At 38.8% G+C, this 17,009-nt stretch overlaps 1 protein-coding gene across 3 annotated transcripts in view; it reads left to right on the top strand.

Annotated features, from left to right (window-relative positions):
* scp2a (sterol carrier protein 2a) overlaps nucleotides 1-13,194 on the top strand; it is an 18,973-nt gene extending 5,779 nt beyond the window's left edge. For 2 of the 3 annotated variants that reach the window (XM_020618350.1, XM_020618352.1), the window contains 5 exons: nucleotides 4,908-5,061; nucleotides 5,497-5,596; nucleotides 7,190-7,319; nucleotides 11,586-11,665; nucleotides 13,045-13,194. In XM_020618350.1, coding sequence (XP_020474006.1) covers nucleotides 4,908-5,061; nucleotides 5,497-5,596; nucleotides 7,190-7,319; nucleotides 11,586-11,665; nucleotides 13,045-13,140 — 560 coding nt within the window. In that variant the 3' untranslated portion in view covers nucleotides 13,141-13,194. The remainder of the gene's footprint in view (nucleotides 1-4,907; nucleotides 5,062-5,496; nucleotides 5,597-7,189; nucleotides 7,320-11,585; nucleotides 11,666-13,044) is intronic. The other variant, XM_020618351.1, reaches the window with a different exon arrangement.
* Nucleotides 13,195-17,009: the final 3,815 nt, after the last annotated feature.

The following is a 17,009-nucleotide window of genomic DNA, read 5'->3' as shown; positions in this document are numbered from 1 at the left end:
ACACACTCTTGTGTGTTACAGCCTGCTCAGTGTTTTATAACTAAGGTGTCACTTTATTTTTAAGCTCATTTAATAAGACAAGTTGAACCAGAACAGACTCATTTGGAGCAGCATAGAAACACATACAGTACACACATGGATCACTGTGTAGAGCTATGGGCAGCTTCTGCACAACTTCTATAATTAATTAAAGTCCCACTCCAGAAACATTTTCATTTTTATATTTGTATATAAAAATACTTTACTATAAACAATATGCAGTCTAACACAGCTTTTCCTCAAAAAAATTTCAGTGGGCCTCTGTAATAGGAATGAACATTGCCCCTCATTGTGCATTCCAGGATCTATGAATGTTGCCGTCATCCCTTATGTGGATTTGAATAATTTTGCACGCCCAATTTTTCAGTTTTTTATTTGTTAAAAAAGTTTGAAATATCCAATAAATTTCGTTCCACTTCATGATTGTGTCCCACTTGTTGTTGATTCTTCACAAAAAAATTACAGTTTTATATCTTTATGTTTGAAGCCTGAAATGTGGCAAAAGGTCGCAAAGTTCAAGGGGGCCGAATACTTTCGCAAGGCACTGTATATATACAGGAACCCTTTTAATATAGCTGCTAAAATCCTACTAGATCTTTCATAATCAGTCATTCAAGCTATATGTATATAACACCTTGCATACGAGTCCCTCCAATTCAGAGTCCTTTACAGGTAAGAATAAGGCAATAAGGGATGAAAGGAGAATGATGATTTTTCAAATACAATATAATAAAACTCAATAAAATGGAATTGAAACAAAACTAGATAATATATAACAACAAAATATTTAAAAATGAATAATGATGATGATGATGATGAAGATAATACTGAACGACAGTAAAAAGCCAAACCAAAGAGAGAACAGACAAAGAAAACAACACTTTGAGCAGCTCTCAGTTCCTCTGACTGTTTCTCCAGTTTAAAAGCTGCCTCACCAAAGGTCTTTGTCCTGCACTTTGGAACAACTAAACGGTTCAGTTAGTTAGTATCAGTTATACCTGATTTCCAAAAAAATAAATAAAGCACCCATATGTGTAAACATTCATGCTTGCTAAAAAGGGAAGAACCAGACTCAGAGGACTGAAGAGAAAAGACTTTTGGGAGAGAGTGATTGTTAAGATTTCTTAATTTATAAGAGGGGAAAAAAGGGAGAAAAACCTTTTGTTGAAAGCACTGTAAAAATGTTGACGTGTAAATAGTCTGCACCTCGGCTAGGTGTTAACTGACTGGACCTCCTAGAATTTTAATTGAACACGCCTGATATAAAGAAGCTCATATTTTTCCAAGTTGCCCTTCTGTATGGATTCAAGAGATTTCTACAGTGGCCACCAGGGGGCACTTGTTGCTCAATGATGGCCACCTGGATCCCAGCTGGGTAAAAGAGATCCTAAGTCTACACGTGAGAAGGCAGCAGGCTGTGCAAAGTTCCCTCTCCACATATTAAACTTGTTGAGAGATGAGACTGAGCAAACAGGGCTGCTGACTCACCCAACCTCCGCAGTATAGGGCCTCTCATCTTCTTCCTCTCAGATCCAGTATTTTTCATGTCATGTGGGTTCATGCCCACTCCAACATACACACACCAATTTGTGAAAGATAACAAAAGAAAACAGAATTTTGGATCAGATAGGTCACATTCTGATTTTTCTTTGTTTCTTAATCATCTATAATGTGTCTATTTCTTTCTCTCTTTCTTTGCCTTCTTGGTTTTCCTTTCTCCATACCCAACAGTCTGAACCATCACTCCCTCTACCTTGTTGATTTTGCAAGAACTTTCCCCATTCATGTCATCATGCTGGCTGTGTCTCACTGACCCTCTGGGTCACCTAGTGCGAGTGCCCCAGGCAGCTAAGCTCTGTCTGATCTATGGTGTTTCTCTGACCTCTTCTCTCGGGAACACTGTGAGCACAGCTATTGTCGGCCAGTTGGCTGACGAACTCGCGGACCTCCCCATGTGGTACTGTGAGCCCCCACAGGAGTATGCCATTTTTATGTGTCGACATAACATCCAGCTTCACTGAAGCCTTGCTTGTTTGCTGGTTGACGTATGTAGTGAATTGCATCATGTTTTTACTCTTCAGAAATGAAGGCTGAAAAGGCCTTTGATCATTCTCGTACACCAAAATGGAGCATTTATAATCTGCTATCTTTAGAAGAATTTACTGGAATGAGTGCTGTACATCACTGTGAGCCATTCTCTCTTTATTCTTCATTTGCTCTATATTTTGATAAATTGCCTGTTGGCAGTTTATACATTTACAGTTTCCAATTGGCATTCAGACTAAACCACTCTCACACAAACAAGTCCCTCTGTAGAAGATTAGGAGAACGTGAAAGACGAAATATAAAGAAGCATTTACCCTTAGGTCCTTTAGCATATTGGGATAATGGAGAAATACAAAAGCTCGTTAAGCAGATGGGATGAAACGCTTAGCAATAATGCTAGTGCAGGAGCTGACCCAGGGCAAGATTAGGGAGCGAGTTCTCAGATTAGGAGTCAACTTCTCACCCCTCTTAGTGGCTTCACCTGGACACTGGGGCATATGATGTGATTTTAGCCATACCCAGTGTGTTTCTTTTAGTGAGCTTTTGTTGGCTTTTAATGGGGTATCGACTGCAACACAAAATGTAGGCCAGAGGTCTGCCTGAATTAAATTTTCTGTTCTGATTACTGCGGTTTCTTTGTAGATATATTGAAATTACAACACCAAACTCTCATCGGTGTACTTGTATAAACATGTAAACTGTATGTTATGTTGGAATTGTTTTGAGATGAGCTGCTTGCCCCTCACCGGGTTTCCGAGTTCATTTCCATCCACTTGAACCTCAAAAAGTGGAAGAAGTGCATATTTCAAATAGCCAGCCATGGAGGCGCTCTTGTCTGCTAAAATCCAAAATGGTAGCTGCCAGATTGAAGAGGTCTCATTCAGTTGCAGAGTGGGACAAAGAGTAAGACCCAGGGTTAACATCAGTTTGGCTTTTTGAGATGGAGAAAGTTAAAAACAGCCAAAGGACTCGGATTGTAATCACATTTGGTGTTCTTCTTTCAGGATGCTAACATTTAAAGCTAATGTGTTTGGTTTGGTAATATTAGCGACCTAGCATGGTCATGATTTTACCTTTGTATTGAATTAATGTGATTTTAATTTCAGACTAATGCGAGCGTTGTGCCACAGTAGCAATAACCAGAATGGTTACTGGATTGATAAATTTACTTTTTAGCCAGATAAGTCTAGCTTCAGACTGCAGGCTGCTTTTTGTACAGTTTGTCAGAACCAGGCGTCTTTACACTATAGCTTTAGGAAACGGGGAGTGATGGGAAAGGAGTGGTTAGTAGCAATTTTTGGTGACCATTTGTTTTGGGTCTCACTAGACCCTTTAGCAGCTGAAAAAAACTTGGATAGAGTTGCTTTAATATTTGTTAAATGCATTTTTATTTTCAGTCTTTGTCACACAGTAGACAAAGTGCAGCAAAAAGTCCACATAGTTTTGGAAACGGATATAAAAAAATGAATGAAGGCCACAAGAAGTCAAGACACGCACACAGAAGTAAACAGAGTACAGGTTTCAGTTACATTCCTCATTACACCTGCAATCTGTATATGAATGTGTCACACAAAGCATTCATGAAAACATACATTATGTGTAGATTTTATTAAAAATGTATGTAGCAAATACCAATGAACCCCCACAAACAGACAAGTAACTAATGATGAAAATAAAATGAAGAAAGAAAATAAAAAGAAATTGAGTTTTGGGGAAAAAACTGAAATGAAATAACAAAAATTTAAATAAATGGATAAAAGCACTTCCTTTGTGTCACATTGCTGTCTGATCCAAGTAACACTTTCTCCATTGCTTTTTATTGAAATAGCTAAAGTTCTTGACCTTGTGTTTAAAGGTGGCTGAATTCATATCCTCACTATGGCCTCTTCCACATCAGATTGTGAACAGCTTTTTTTCTTGAGTATCTGTATGGCTGTATATGTGGTTCGGTTTCACTTGGAAACACTAGTAAGTGAACTTTGACTTCAGAGTGCTGTTGTAGAATCAGTTTCTATGCTTAGACATGTTTCACATCTTTCACTACTCTTTGTGTCCCCCCCCTTCCCCCCGTTTCTCTTCACTGTCACCACTTGGAAAGAAAAACGATAGTCGATACGTGTAATGTGGAAGGTGTTGCTTGTGATGACAAACCTGTTGAGATTTCTGACCTTACTCTGCACTTAGCCTTGTAGTGTCCATCAAATTGACCCACAGCTGTTTTCACACACATCAGTGTTGCTTCTCAAGGCAGAGGGCAGAAAAAAAGATCTGACAAACCCCAGTGTATGCTACCTGTCCAGCACTGAACAAAAGATATAGAAAATTAGCAACTAGTTGGTGAACGTAGTGGAGTATTTAGTGGCCAAATAAACAAACATTTCCCATGTGAGCTGGTGGAGACCAAAAACAGAGCTAAAAGATGATAAATATCAGTAAAAATGTGTATACAGCTCATTGGTGCTTGGTCAAAAAATGTAATTGGTCTCAAAACAACCATGTGTTTTATTAAAAGAAGAACTGGGAAGCTTTTTGTTCTGTGCTACAAATACACCTTAAAAAAATTGTCCTCTGTTTTGTTGTAGTAACTTTTTTGGGCTGCTTTTCCCACAATATGTTTTTTTCCAGGAAGTACATTTCAAAGTCTGAATCATCACATGTTAAAACATAATATACCAGGACCTTAAAAAGTCTGATGATAGTATCAACTGGGTCTCTTTACGTGTGTGTGTGTGTGTGTGTGTGTGTGTGTGTTCACTGCTCAGCATTAAATCATTTAGTCCAGTCTACCTTCTGTCCCTCTCTTCTTCCTGCTGCTCTCTCAGGTCTGGCCCAGTGTGCTGAGCTGTGCTGGCAGCTTCGAGGGCAGGCAGGCAAGAGACAGGTCCCAGGGGCAAAAGTGGCCTTGCAGCACAACATTGGCTTAGGAGGAGCTGTGGTTGTCACTCTCTACAGGATGGGGTTCCCACAGCAGGCCCGGTAAAAGAGACATTGCCCATGGTTTGTTTTTAGTTCAGTTAGATACTTTATTTAGCATGAAATGTTGTAACCACCTGTTAGCTAATACATCAGCAGAGTAGAGCATGGGAATGGCATTTCACTGCTGAAGAGAAATTTGTTCTGCCACCATATAAAAAAAAGTTAAAAACAACATAAGACAACACTGAGGTTTTTTTTTTTGTTTTTGCCCTCACAGCAGTGTTTGGGGTTATTTGCTGAGCCACAGCTGAATATCATGTTTTCCACTATTCCCCTTTGTGCTGCAGACACAGTACATTGTCTTATCTTCTGCTCCTATTGTGTACCGTAACGTTGGCCTTGTGCGCGACTGAATCAATCTGAAACCTCAGCATTCTTAAGTCCATTTCTGATACAATGTGTACTTTGTATCTAATTATTCTTTTCTGCTTCCGGCAGGCCACGGGTAGGTACTGTTCTCACCAGCTCAAGCAGTGGACTGGAAGGGTTACAATCCTATCCTGTCTTCAAAGAGGTCGAAAAACGTCTACAGCAGGTATAACAGTATGCCGCTCCACTCACACTTTAATCTTGGTTCATTATTTTCTGTTTGACATCATGGAATTCACATTTTTGAAGCAAATTCCCTACCTTAGATTACCTCTGTTCCCATTTCTTTCTGTCAGGCCACTGATTGTTCAGATGTTAGCAAAAGTTCATTTCCTAAATGGACCCATCAAATAAAAGTACAGGTGGCTGGGAGTCTTCCGTCTTTTCTTTTCAAAGAAAGTGGGCAATTTAGGGTTTTTAGTTGCTTTAATCCACAACATAAGTGGAAGCCTTGGACCGAAGCCTTGGACCATGAAAGCACAGTCTCAGCTCTGTATTTTCAGGGCTGTGCAGCACACACAGTTTTTCTTCTTGCCATTATGAAGCATAATGGTGATACTGAACGCCATAGCTAGTGAGAACTCACTGTTGTAAACATATAACGGTACAGAATGTACTGTTGCCAAAAATAAGAACTTCATTTGCAGAGCACATTTAAACATTTTTAATATACTTTGGAGGTGAAAACACACAAAGCATGTTAGTTCAGCACTGACAGTGTATGCTAGATGTATGTAAATGGATGTTTTTTTTATTACATGTGTCTGCGGAAATGACTGCTTATCATGTGGCATGATGTCTGTTGTAATGTATTAATGGAAAACACAGTAGTTATATCAGCCACTTTACAGTAATGGAAGTAATGGGAGTGTCCATAGTGCTGTATGATTATGTGGAGTGTATATATTTGTAATGGTTTTGATTTTACTCACTAATGCATGTGAGCTTGCACGCTCCCTGTGCTGCAAGTGTAATGTTGTAGCTGTGCTGCCTTCTGGTGGGTAATTAGAATCAGTTGCTCCGAACAGCTGCAGGAAACTTCAGCTTGATTGGTGGCTGGATGGTCACACTTTGCCACTGAAATGTGACAAAATGTGATTTATTTTTTCTTTAAAATAGGGTGATTTTAAAGGTGGGGTTTGTGTGGTTAGTGGAAGATAATGGTCAGGTTATCATTCCACACTGAGGTGTGGTCAGAGCAGAACTGGTAAGATAAAATTTACTCATGCGATGGTGAAATGTAGACAGGTCAATAATATTAACAGGACTGTATACAATAGGCTGTATAGCTAGTCAGCCCACAGGTTGAGATGTATTATTAAACCTGTCTCTTCATGCAGTTGGGGAAAAAAGCATACATTTCCTGATGTATTTCCTGAATAAGAGTCAGTCCTTCTCTCATTGGCTGAAAATTGGATACTCGCTTTTTTGCAGCTGAACACCACGAGGAGAAAGAGGCGCAATTGTTTTGCCTACTTAGCTGAATGGGATGTGGATTTCAGTTTGACTGCATTTTTCAACATTGCCAATAATCCCAGCATGCAGTGCAACAAAGAATAAGCCTGAAACTGCATTGCATTGAGTATAATCAAGTTATAGTTTTATGTTGACTGGTTCTGATCTTACTCACAAAATCATCTGTCTCCAAGTTCTAGTCGGTCTCTTTGCATCTATGGATGGCTTTGGTATTGAGTTTGAATTACTGCTTTCCTACTGCCATTACATGTCAAGGATTATTTTTCTTCTTGACTCCCTGCAGGAAGGAGAGCAGCTCGTCAAGAAGATCGATGGAGTGTTTTTGCTTAAAGTGAAGGATGGACCAAATGGGAAAGAGAGGACTTGGGTCATTGACTTAAAAAATGGCAAAGGTTCTGTCACCACTGACCCAGGTATGTACAGGTACTTGAGCAGAAGGGTTTAATTCTGCTGTCAAGGCCTAATAATTCTTTTTCCTTTCAACAATGTGATATTTTAATCATTTTTTTAAACAACTGCAATGAGCAGTACATGCAACAGAAGGGGCCCCTTTTGAATATTATGTAGAGAAAGCACCTCATGTGGCTTTCTTTTTTACAGATTGAATAGCTTTTCAAGATTTTCAGTGCACTAGTAAAATCCCCTACAATTGATGACTGGATTGATATTATCAACTGAAAATTTTATAATGGAAAGAATAATATACTGTACTTCATGAGCAGCAGTTAGACAAATTTGCGAAGGTTTGGCAAAACTGGATTATCATTTGTGTGTTTCAAAATTGTTTACAGGCCTTTCTCATTTTATTATTTTAAGATTCAAGCATATCTCACCACCAATGTACAGTATTTGTCATTTTCAATCATTTTAGCAAAGATTCAAATGGAATCTTAGTAATGTTTGAATGGAAGTTAAAAGTTTTATTTACAGTAGGACAACCTCATCATCAGTGAGCCATGGGTGTCCATGGCGTCAGTTCACCATTTGTCCTTCCTTAGACACTGTTGGTAGGTACTAACAGACCAAGAACACCCACCAAGATCTGCAGTCTGGGAGATGCTCTGACCCAGTCGTCAGCATCACAGTTTGGCCCTTGTCAAAGTCACTCACTTATCCATTTTTCGTGCTTCCAACATGTCAACTTCAAGGAGTGAATGTTTACTTGCTAATATACCCCACACACTGACAGGTGCCATTGTAACAGATAGTGTTATTCACTTTGCCTGTCAGTGGTCATAATGTTATGGCTGCTCTGTATATATGCTAAATTAAAGCAGTAAGGGTTAAAACTTCAACAATAGTTACATTATTGACTCACTATTGGGGAAAAACTTGAAATTGCTTCTGAAAGCAAGAGCCCATCAAATGGATGCAGTTATTACAGAGAAATGTGCAGCCTAAAAAAGTAGTACTTTAAGTCCTCTACTTTTAAATGGCTCATTTAATGGATTCCTGTGGCACTGGACATCAAAACAAACTAGGACAACTCGCAATTTGTGAGCAACATACTGTACGCACACATGCACACGCACACACACACACACGCATACTCTTTCTAAAAGCACAGTCTGTTTTCATTTGTTTATGTCAGAAACAGAAGCCATATTGAAAATGTTGTGTTCTGTCTTTATAGGACTGTGGCCTTTACACACACACACTCTCTCTCTCTCTCTCTCTCTCTCTCTCTCTCTCTCTCTCTCTCTCTCTCTCACACACACACACAGACACACACATGTGTGTTCCATTTTGCTACAGAGTGAGGACATTTGTCGAAAGTCAGGACATTTTGGCCGGTCCTCACTTTCTAATACACCTTTTTAAAGGTTAAGACTTGGTTTTAGGGTCCAACTTACTGTAGAATTGGGTTTAGATTAGGCTTATGGTAACTGTTATGGTTAGGCATTTAGTTCTGATGGTTAAGGTTAGTAAGGTTAGGCATTATGTCAATGAGGGCCCCAACAAAGATACAGGTACACACACATATACTGGCCACCTGGCTGTCTCCATTATGCTCACTCCCCCAGTGATGTTCACTTGGTCCAAGCCATTATTTCTGAGGTCACCACTGTACCTCCATCAGACTAAATGTTCAGGAAAATCTTGATGCTCTATGAAAAGTTTTATAAAAACATCTAGGTATTCGTGCAAAATGTTATGACAGGACTACGTTTGTATTTGGGAAGTAAGCGATGTTCAAGTTAGACTGGCGACCTTGTACCCCGCCTCTCCCCCAATGTCAGCTGGGGTTGGTCCCAGCCCCCCCCCACAACCCTCTTCAGGATAAGCAGTATAGAAAATGGATGGCTCGATGGAGATGTTCAAGTGAGGCTGGGCCACATTTGGAAGAAGAAATAATATGATCATCCTCTTACAAATATAAAGATGAATTAATGAGGATTTACTCAATTTGGCACATTCAGTGTGCAGCTACATGTTCAGCTCTTTCCTCATTATCTTCATATTACAGTCTGTATTTGCCAGAGTAGCTTGCCTCTCTGAAGTGTGAAATACACTTGTAAATGTTTAAAAAATATATTTTTTTTCTTAGCATATATACACCAAAACAGGCTGTTCTTATTTATGGCTAGGTACAGCGAGAGAAAGGTGAGGACAGTCTGTTTCCAGATCTAAATGGGCTGCAAACCTGCTGTACCTGCATATTTAAATATCTTCATAGGCCACAAAAAATGTCAGAAAAACACTCAACTATATGCAGAAGAACAGATGCACCACTTCTGTGTCTAATGGTCACAGAAGATAAATGGATCTTTGGAGCGCTGACACACCAAAACCTTTCTCACTTTTCTCGTTGTTCGTAACAAGAGCGGAGGACGACGCAGTGTGGGGGGGGGAATCCTATATCTGACATAAAGGTCAGTACAGTCCTTACACTATGAACTATATAGTGTTTCATCTACATCTCTGTAATTAATCTGCAGATTTTTAAAACTTGTATTGCACATTGGAAAACAAAACGTTTTTAAAATCTGATTTCCCTGTCTGATGCCTTAAGCATGTTGACATGTCATTATTATGGTCGAGGCAGAAATGCTGCCTGTTTTTTTTTTAATGATAATGGGAAAAACTTGTATCCTGCTTTAACGGGCTAATGGGTGCATATGAGTATTTCTCCTATTCATTAAACAGTGTAAACATGTTCAGGTAACCACAGGAATGTAGGAATTTGTGATACTGAAATGATTCAGGGGGGATTTATTTATAAAAAATAAGACCGTACACAACCCAGATATGGATTTATTCATCCAGCGAGGTAACTCGTAGCAGAGAAGGGAAAATAATAGGGGTTGTTGTTGCTGAACTGGAGTCATGATTGTTATTATTCTGAATTATGACTTTTTGAAACCAAGTCTCTTTATAATCTAATATATTGTTTGGATGGTAGTACAAAGGTGCAAGTACATGAAAGCACGAATAAGCTCAATTTTAGATGCATATACACACTTTTTCTTTTTACTAATAATACAACCAGTAAACTAAAACAAAGATAAAAGAAAAGGGGGGAATGAAAATATAAGGCTGTGGTGAGTGGGGAAAAAACGAGTAGCAGTTGTAAATGGTATGAAAGACCAAAAGACAGATGAAAGGACTGTTATTCCTACAAGCAGGGAGTGAAATCAGTAGCACAGCATCCTGTCTGTGAATTGCAAAAGTTATCAGTTGTGAAAGCACTAGGGTTTAAACACGCTGATTGGGTGTTTGTGGAATACATGCACGCATCCTGGGAGCCCTCCTCTTATCTTGCAGAGTTTATTCCAAATAAACAAAATCCTGATGGATTTGTTTTTGTTTGTTTGTTTGTTTTATGTGGCCTGAAGGCCCAGAACTTCAATTCTGACCAATCACAAGGATGCTGTGTCCTGTGGGGCAATTTGGTCCAGTTGTTACTCATTTGACTGAACATTTTATTTGTCTAACAGTTACGTAATTTATTTATATACTTTCACAAGGATGTGTGGTTTGTCAACATTGACCTAAGCCATTATTCATGCATCAGGTGTTTTCAACCAGTGTGTTCACTGACCATGCAATCAATAATGTATTTCCCTATGGAATCGCAATTTATTTTTTTTATCTTTTTAAACACATTCCTGTGTGTATAGTTTTTATGCAAATAAAGAAAAGTTAAAAAAAAAGCCCAGGTGACTTAAAGGATTAAAATAGTGCTCATCCGGCCTACCCACCAGACAATGGTACTCAGGTTGCTTCGTAGTCACGTTGGTGGTCCCTGGCTCATAATCAGTTGAAGACGCCTGACCAGGTTGCTTCGTAGTCACGTTGGTGGTACCTGGCTCATAATCAGTTGAATACGCCTGACATGTATGATTAAGGAGTGTTCACTTAGCTCATAGGTGGGTGAGTTTTTCAATTCTTTGTTCTCTGTGTGTGTTCATGCCTGGTACAGTATTACTTGCACTGTGGAGACCAAAACCTACACACTCACATGACTGAATTTTAGAGTGACATCTCGGTTTAGGGTTAGGTACTATGTGTTAGGGTTCCGGTTTGGTTAAGTTTCCAGGAAATGAATTTGATTCTTTGTGGGTGACGGGGTTCATCGAGGCTAATTATGATGGTAAGCTGATGTTCTTCTGAATGGTGCTTGCCTGCAACAAACAAGTTCCTCTTTGTTTCCTCTTGATGTGTTTGATTTTGTTTAGGCATAAAGGCAGACTGCACTTTATTCATGAGTGATGAGGATCTTCTGGATATGATGACAGGAAAACTGAACCCACAAACAGTATGTGCAATTAACCTTATCTTTGTTTTCCTGCTTTACACATTAACAAAATGTTTGGCAAAAATTGCTTTTTTTTTCTTTTTGTTCCTGTTAAAAAAAAATACTATAGTTTACTATTTTATGTTTTTTCCTGTAATACACACACACACACACACACACACACACACACACACACACACACACACACTGCACATTTATTTCTTCCTAAATACAATTATTATTATAAGCTATCTACAACAACAGAACATTGGTGTGAAAGGCTGTACAAGTTATTACAAGTTGTCATTTGCTGATAGATCCCACTGTTGCCTACAGAAAACAACAGATCTGAATTGACTGGAACTATTTGAAGCTACATGAGTCATGTGACCCGCTGTTGGTTTAGACCCCTCAGTGTCACAGCTCTTCTGTGTTAAGGGCACTGAACTGTGCTTAGGTGTAGTGTTGTTGCTCATGTGCATGCTGAAGAAGGCTGTCTGTCTGAAACGTGTGTGCAGTGTGAATATAAAGAATGAATTAGAGTGCTGTTCAGACGTTTCATATTCTGAAATTGAGATGCTGTAAAGTTTTTAAAGGCAAAGTAAAACTTTATATACACCCTCTAACAGACAGCTGTTAAAGGTAAATGATGCTAAATGAACAAATCATAATTGTTTTTATGTTACAGCTATCTTTAAATGATGTATTGCCCAACCTTATTTGTTGTTAGAGGATATTATAACAGTTTTTCTTTTAGTTTTTCAGTCTTTGATTTAATTGTCCGGGACTGTTCTGGTCAGGTACATTACTTTAGACCATTTCATTTTGTTGGCAGCAGCTCTGTAGCAAAGGTGAATCAGTTTATTTCCTGCCCTGAAACTGTAGAGGCCCCTAGCTTTGGAGCCATTGGCAGGACAGGCACTGCAGAGGGTCAAACAACCCACTTAAAGCCACACAGTCAGATGCTAACATGCTTCTAGCGACAACAGGAACAATACTGTAGAACTAGCTTGTGCTAGTTTCATGCTTGTGACCTTTTTCTTAAAAAAAAAAAAAAAAAAAATCTGAGATGCTGGTATAGAATAAAATAAACATCAGGGACGTTCAAGGAAATGAGCTGTGTTCAGTCCAGTTTGTGCAGAGGCACCGCTCATCGCTCTGTATTGTTGTCTGCCACCGGCTGCAGAGGTACGTGACCTATGATTGGTCAGTTAACGTCTTATCCTGCCACAGAGGAGTTTTCACTGAACACAACAAATAATTTAGTGTTTTACTTAATAGTGTAACTCGTAGCATTTTCTCCACTATGTCATTAGATTTGTGCTCCAGATTTTTAGTGTAATAGAGATGCATCTCAGTTGATGATAAGTGTTGACATTTCTTTTTTCTCTTCTTCTCAGGCATTCTTCGAAGGGAAGCTAAAGTTCACCGGGGATGCAGCCTTGGTTAGGAAACTGCTTAAGCTCCAAGTTTCCCTAGGCAAGGCTAAGCTGTGAGACCCGGAACTAGCTTTTGTTCTTTAAATTCATGGGCAAATGTGTTTAAAAAAACAACTTTATTCCACCTACTAACACTATAAATTTGGTGGTCAGTCCAAGACACTACTTGGACTAATATTGATATTGTTGGATCTAGACTAATTCTGAAACATCCAATGAGCCTATATGAGCAGTTTGATAATACACAGCATTAGTGCAAAGTTCAAGAAATGCAAAAGGCCTCACTGTTTAACACAATTTAGATAGTTAATTTTGTATGGAATACAAAGAATATTCATCTGTAAATGAATGAAATTATTTAAAATAAATTCTTCATTGACAAAAACAACTGCTGTTTTTGCCCTTGAAGTTGAGCCTGGTAAATATATTTACCATATTTATATCTCATTATATATTATGGATGTAATGATATTTGTGATTTTGCAATATCACGATAGAAAAATGTCTCGATACCGTTGTGGGACTGTTACGGAGTCTACCGGGAGTAATATGGTTATTTCGAAAGTATAACTGCGTTCAGGTCGCAGAATTTAAAACTGACATAGCGGATGCGCTGTTGCCAACCTTTAGAGCAGCATTTCAATTGAGAGCACAGTGGGCACCTGCAAAAATTGATGTGTAACCCGTAGAAAAAATGTTTACAATGCTAATGTTTACATTAATTCACAGGGACGGGAAAAAAAACAGACTAAATGCGGTCAGTCAGTCAGTACTGCTGGACAGAGGCAATACTGGACCTGTATAGGACAGAGATAGTCCTGGATACCTCTCGTAGATACATTCGGGACATGGCTGTGCGCTACATTTCAATGAAGCTGGATGTTTATATGCTGAACCATCCACTTAGTAACCACCCTTAAGTCTTTTCTCTTGAAAAAGTCAACCACGATGTCTGTAAAACACATCTCTCATTTTTCTGGCTTGTCCTGGTGTAATTTGTCATCTTCCCTTCGTTCTGGTGTGCAAAGCAACAAATTGTTTAATCCTGCCCCCGGTGTTTGGGGGCGTGAGGTGCGGGGATAACCTGCTTCAACTGGTACATTGACACTGAGAGCCCAACCACCAGTCATCACAACCACCAAACAGAAAGTTAATGCTGTCTAGGGGGAGCAAAAAAAATCTGATGTTCCACTGTGAGTGCAGATTGTTTTGTTGTTTTTTTGCAAGATCCAGCTGCTGCAATAGTAGGTTATTTTATTTCATAAAAGGCATAAAAAGTCTGCTAGTGGCTGCTGCATTATCTTTTGTTTTGCAGCTGTGCAAACAGCTTGGTCATTGAGTATCAGTGACAATTCATGCCAATTTTGCCCATGTTTAGATTATGTCTGGCTACTTTCATTTTAATAAGGAATGAAAGCAGGAGCACTTTTAAAGGACAAAGAAAGTTGTTAGCCTACCGGCTTATAATTGCAGAGACTCCAACAGATTGGGTTTCTTTGTTTGTAATAAGGCCATCATGCTGTTGCTTCTGTTAATCCTGCCCAATGTGGAAGGAAACGCTGCCCATAAACGCATCAGTGCCATTTAAAGATTCAGTTGCATTACTAACCACATACCCACCTGCTAGGTAGCTATAGCACAGCTCTCTACAAGTTGCCACTGGTTAGAATTTAATTAAAAGTCAAGGGCATTGCCACAATACAAGAGATTTAAGTTTTCTTTTTTCTTTTTAGCCTTCATGTCCTACTTTCCTCTTTCTCCATTTTCTCTCCCATTTGTCCATTTATTGTCAAGTTGACCCAGACCTCTCACTGCATTCCACCCACTACTGTGCACCTTCTGCCAGATTGAGCCTGCTTTCCTAATTGTTGCTATCCCCTTTAGCCCACCCCCCACCCCCATCCTGTCCCTCTGTTGGTGACTGGTTGGCCAAATGGTGACATTCAGAGACTACACAGGCTGTGCAAGTGGCCTTATCATGACCATTAGCAGTGGGATAATAGGTCTTTAATAGACGCACTGTAACAAGCGCAGTGTAAAGGGGTGAGATAAAGCATGCTGGTGGTATTGGAGGATTTTAAGGATCGATTCACCTTGAAGTCAGCTTTGGGAAAAAAGCACAGAATGGATTTTAGTGTATTTTAATGGTTATGCATAATTAAATGGCTGTAATGCAAGACTTAACATGCATTTCACTCATCTACCATATAGATTGTTTTATGCAGTTTGTTTACTTATTTTTATTATATAGTTAGTGTATATTGGGCTTCAGACTTTGCCCGTGTTCTGTGTCCAGTAACAAGTTGTGTGTATAAGAGTGTATCAGAATTGTTGGCCTTTGCTGAATATTCAACGAACACAAATGTAATGTTTTACATTTAGTAATGTACAACATTACTAAATTAGGTGACACTTTCTCTAATATACGTGTAGACTCTGAAAATTGTTCTTTCAACCTGTCTCTTTTCATCATTTGATCAGTGGGTCGCATGGTGCACACAGTTGCTGCAGTTTGTTCTGTGAGGTTGCCTTAGTGATGTTTTTCCTCTATTCAAGGCTGCTCTTGTTGCTCCTGCTCACTTTAAATCACCAGAGAGATGTGTGAAATGTCAGGTACAACAAAACCCATTTTATAAGTCAGTAACCTAGTAACCTTCATTAATGTCACTAGCTTCATTAGAACATTGTATTAAATATAGATTTGCCTTTCTCAACATCTGAAAGTGGATTTCTGTGGAGAGTTTTATTTCCATATTCAATTCCCTTGTTACAACCATTATAACCAAATGAATGCCTTTTAACTAAACTTGTTATAAGTTATAACATGGAGCTACTGGAGCGAAACCTCCAGACAGCACATTCAGCCTCTTTCTCACACATTGGCATATGAACTGCAAGTTGGTTATGAAACTAGAAACAACTGTAAAATTTTCACTAAGTAGTGAGCATTTTATTTCTCCTTGTTTCTCCCCTGAAGTGGTCCATGATTCAGTTTTTTTTTAAATTTCTATTTATTTTTGATAGATGTATCAGATGTATCAAACAATGGAGGCACCCAATGCTGCGTAAGACAAAATTATTTAAAGAAAGTACCGTGTGTGTGTGTCTTATTTATACACAAAATAAACAATTTGATTCTTAATAATATGATTTATTATTTTATAGAATTATGGATTTAATTTACATGCCACCCCCTCCTGAGTCTGTGCCTCAGACTGGCCATACCATCCCAAATTTTCTAGATCTACAACTGCTCTCTGGGTCTAGTAAGCTTTTACATCTCTTCTCTTTCATTTGACACCTCAGTTGGCTTTAGTTTACATTGGGGTTTATTCACATTTGAAAATGACATCTGCTCAGGTTATAAGTGAAAAGCTGCATTTTCTGTAAGCCTCTGAGAGATAAGACGCTTAAATTCTTGCATAAAATGTCACGAGGTTTTATTGGACCTGTAATTCAAATCTTGTATCTTAAAACTACTGAAAAATAAGCCAAACACTGTGTTTTGGATATCTTTTGTATTTCTTGAGACTTGGTACATTTTTATAAATGTTGGACTACAGTGAAATGTTTCTTTTAATAAATACAGAATGGCAGGTTTGGAAACATACTGACATGGTAGTAAAATTTATATATTTTTTTATAAACTTGTGAAATACATAAATGTACAGCATATATACATACTTATGGATAGAGTCAAGAGTATGACCTGTGACTGTGGACTTATGTTGTCTCTGCTTGGCGTATATGAGTAATGCACTGGTCCCATGTGCTTCTCCTTTGGTCATTTAAGGCAAAGAGGGAATACAGAGGTCTGCAAAGACAACAGGACTTCAACACAAGGGCAAACACTCATCTCCATTGTCACTGTGATCTTGCCTTGACTGACAATGAGTAGCCACTTAGAGACAGGACAACAAGGCAGA

The sequence above is a fragment of the Monopterus albus genome, unplaced genomic scaffold (assembly GCF_001952655.1).
Source record: "Monopterus albus unplaced genomic scaffold, M_albus_1.0 scaffold204.1, whole genome shotgun sequence".
In the NCBI taxonomy this organism is placed as follows: Eukaryota; Metazoa; Chordata; class Actinopteri; order Synbranchiformes; family Synbranchidae; genus Monopterus; species Monopterus albus.
This window is presented reverse-complemented; position numbering and strand designations above follow the sequence as displayed.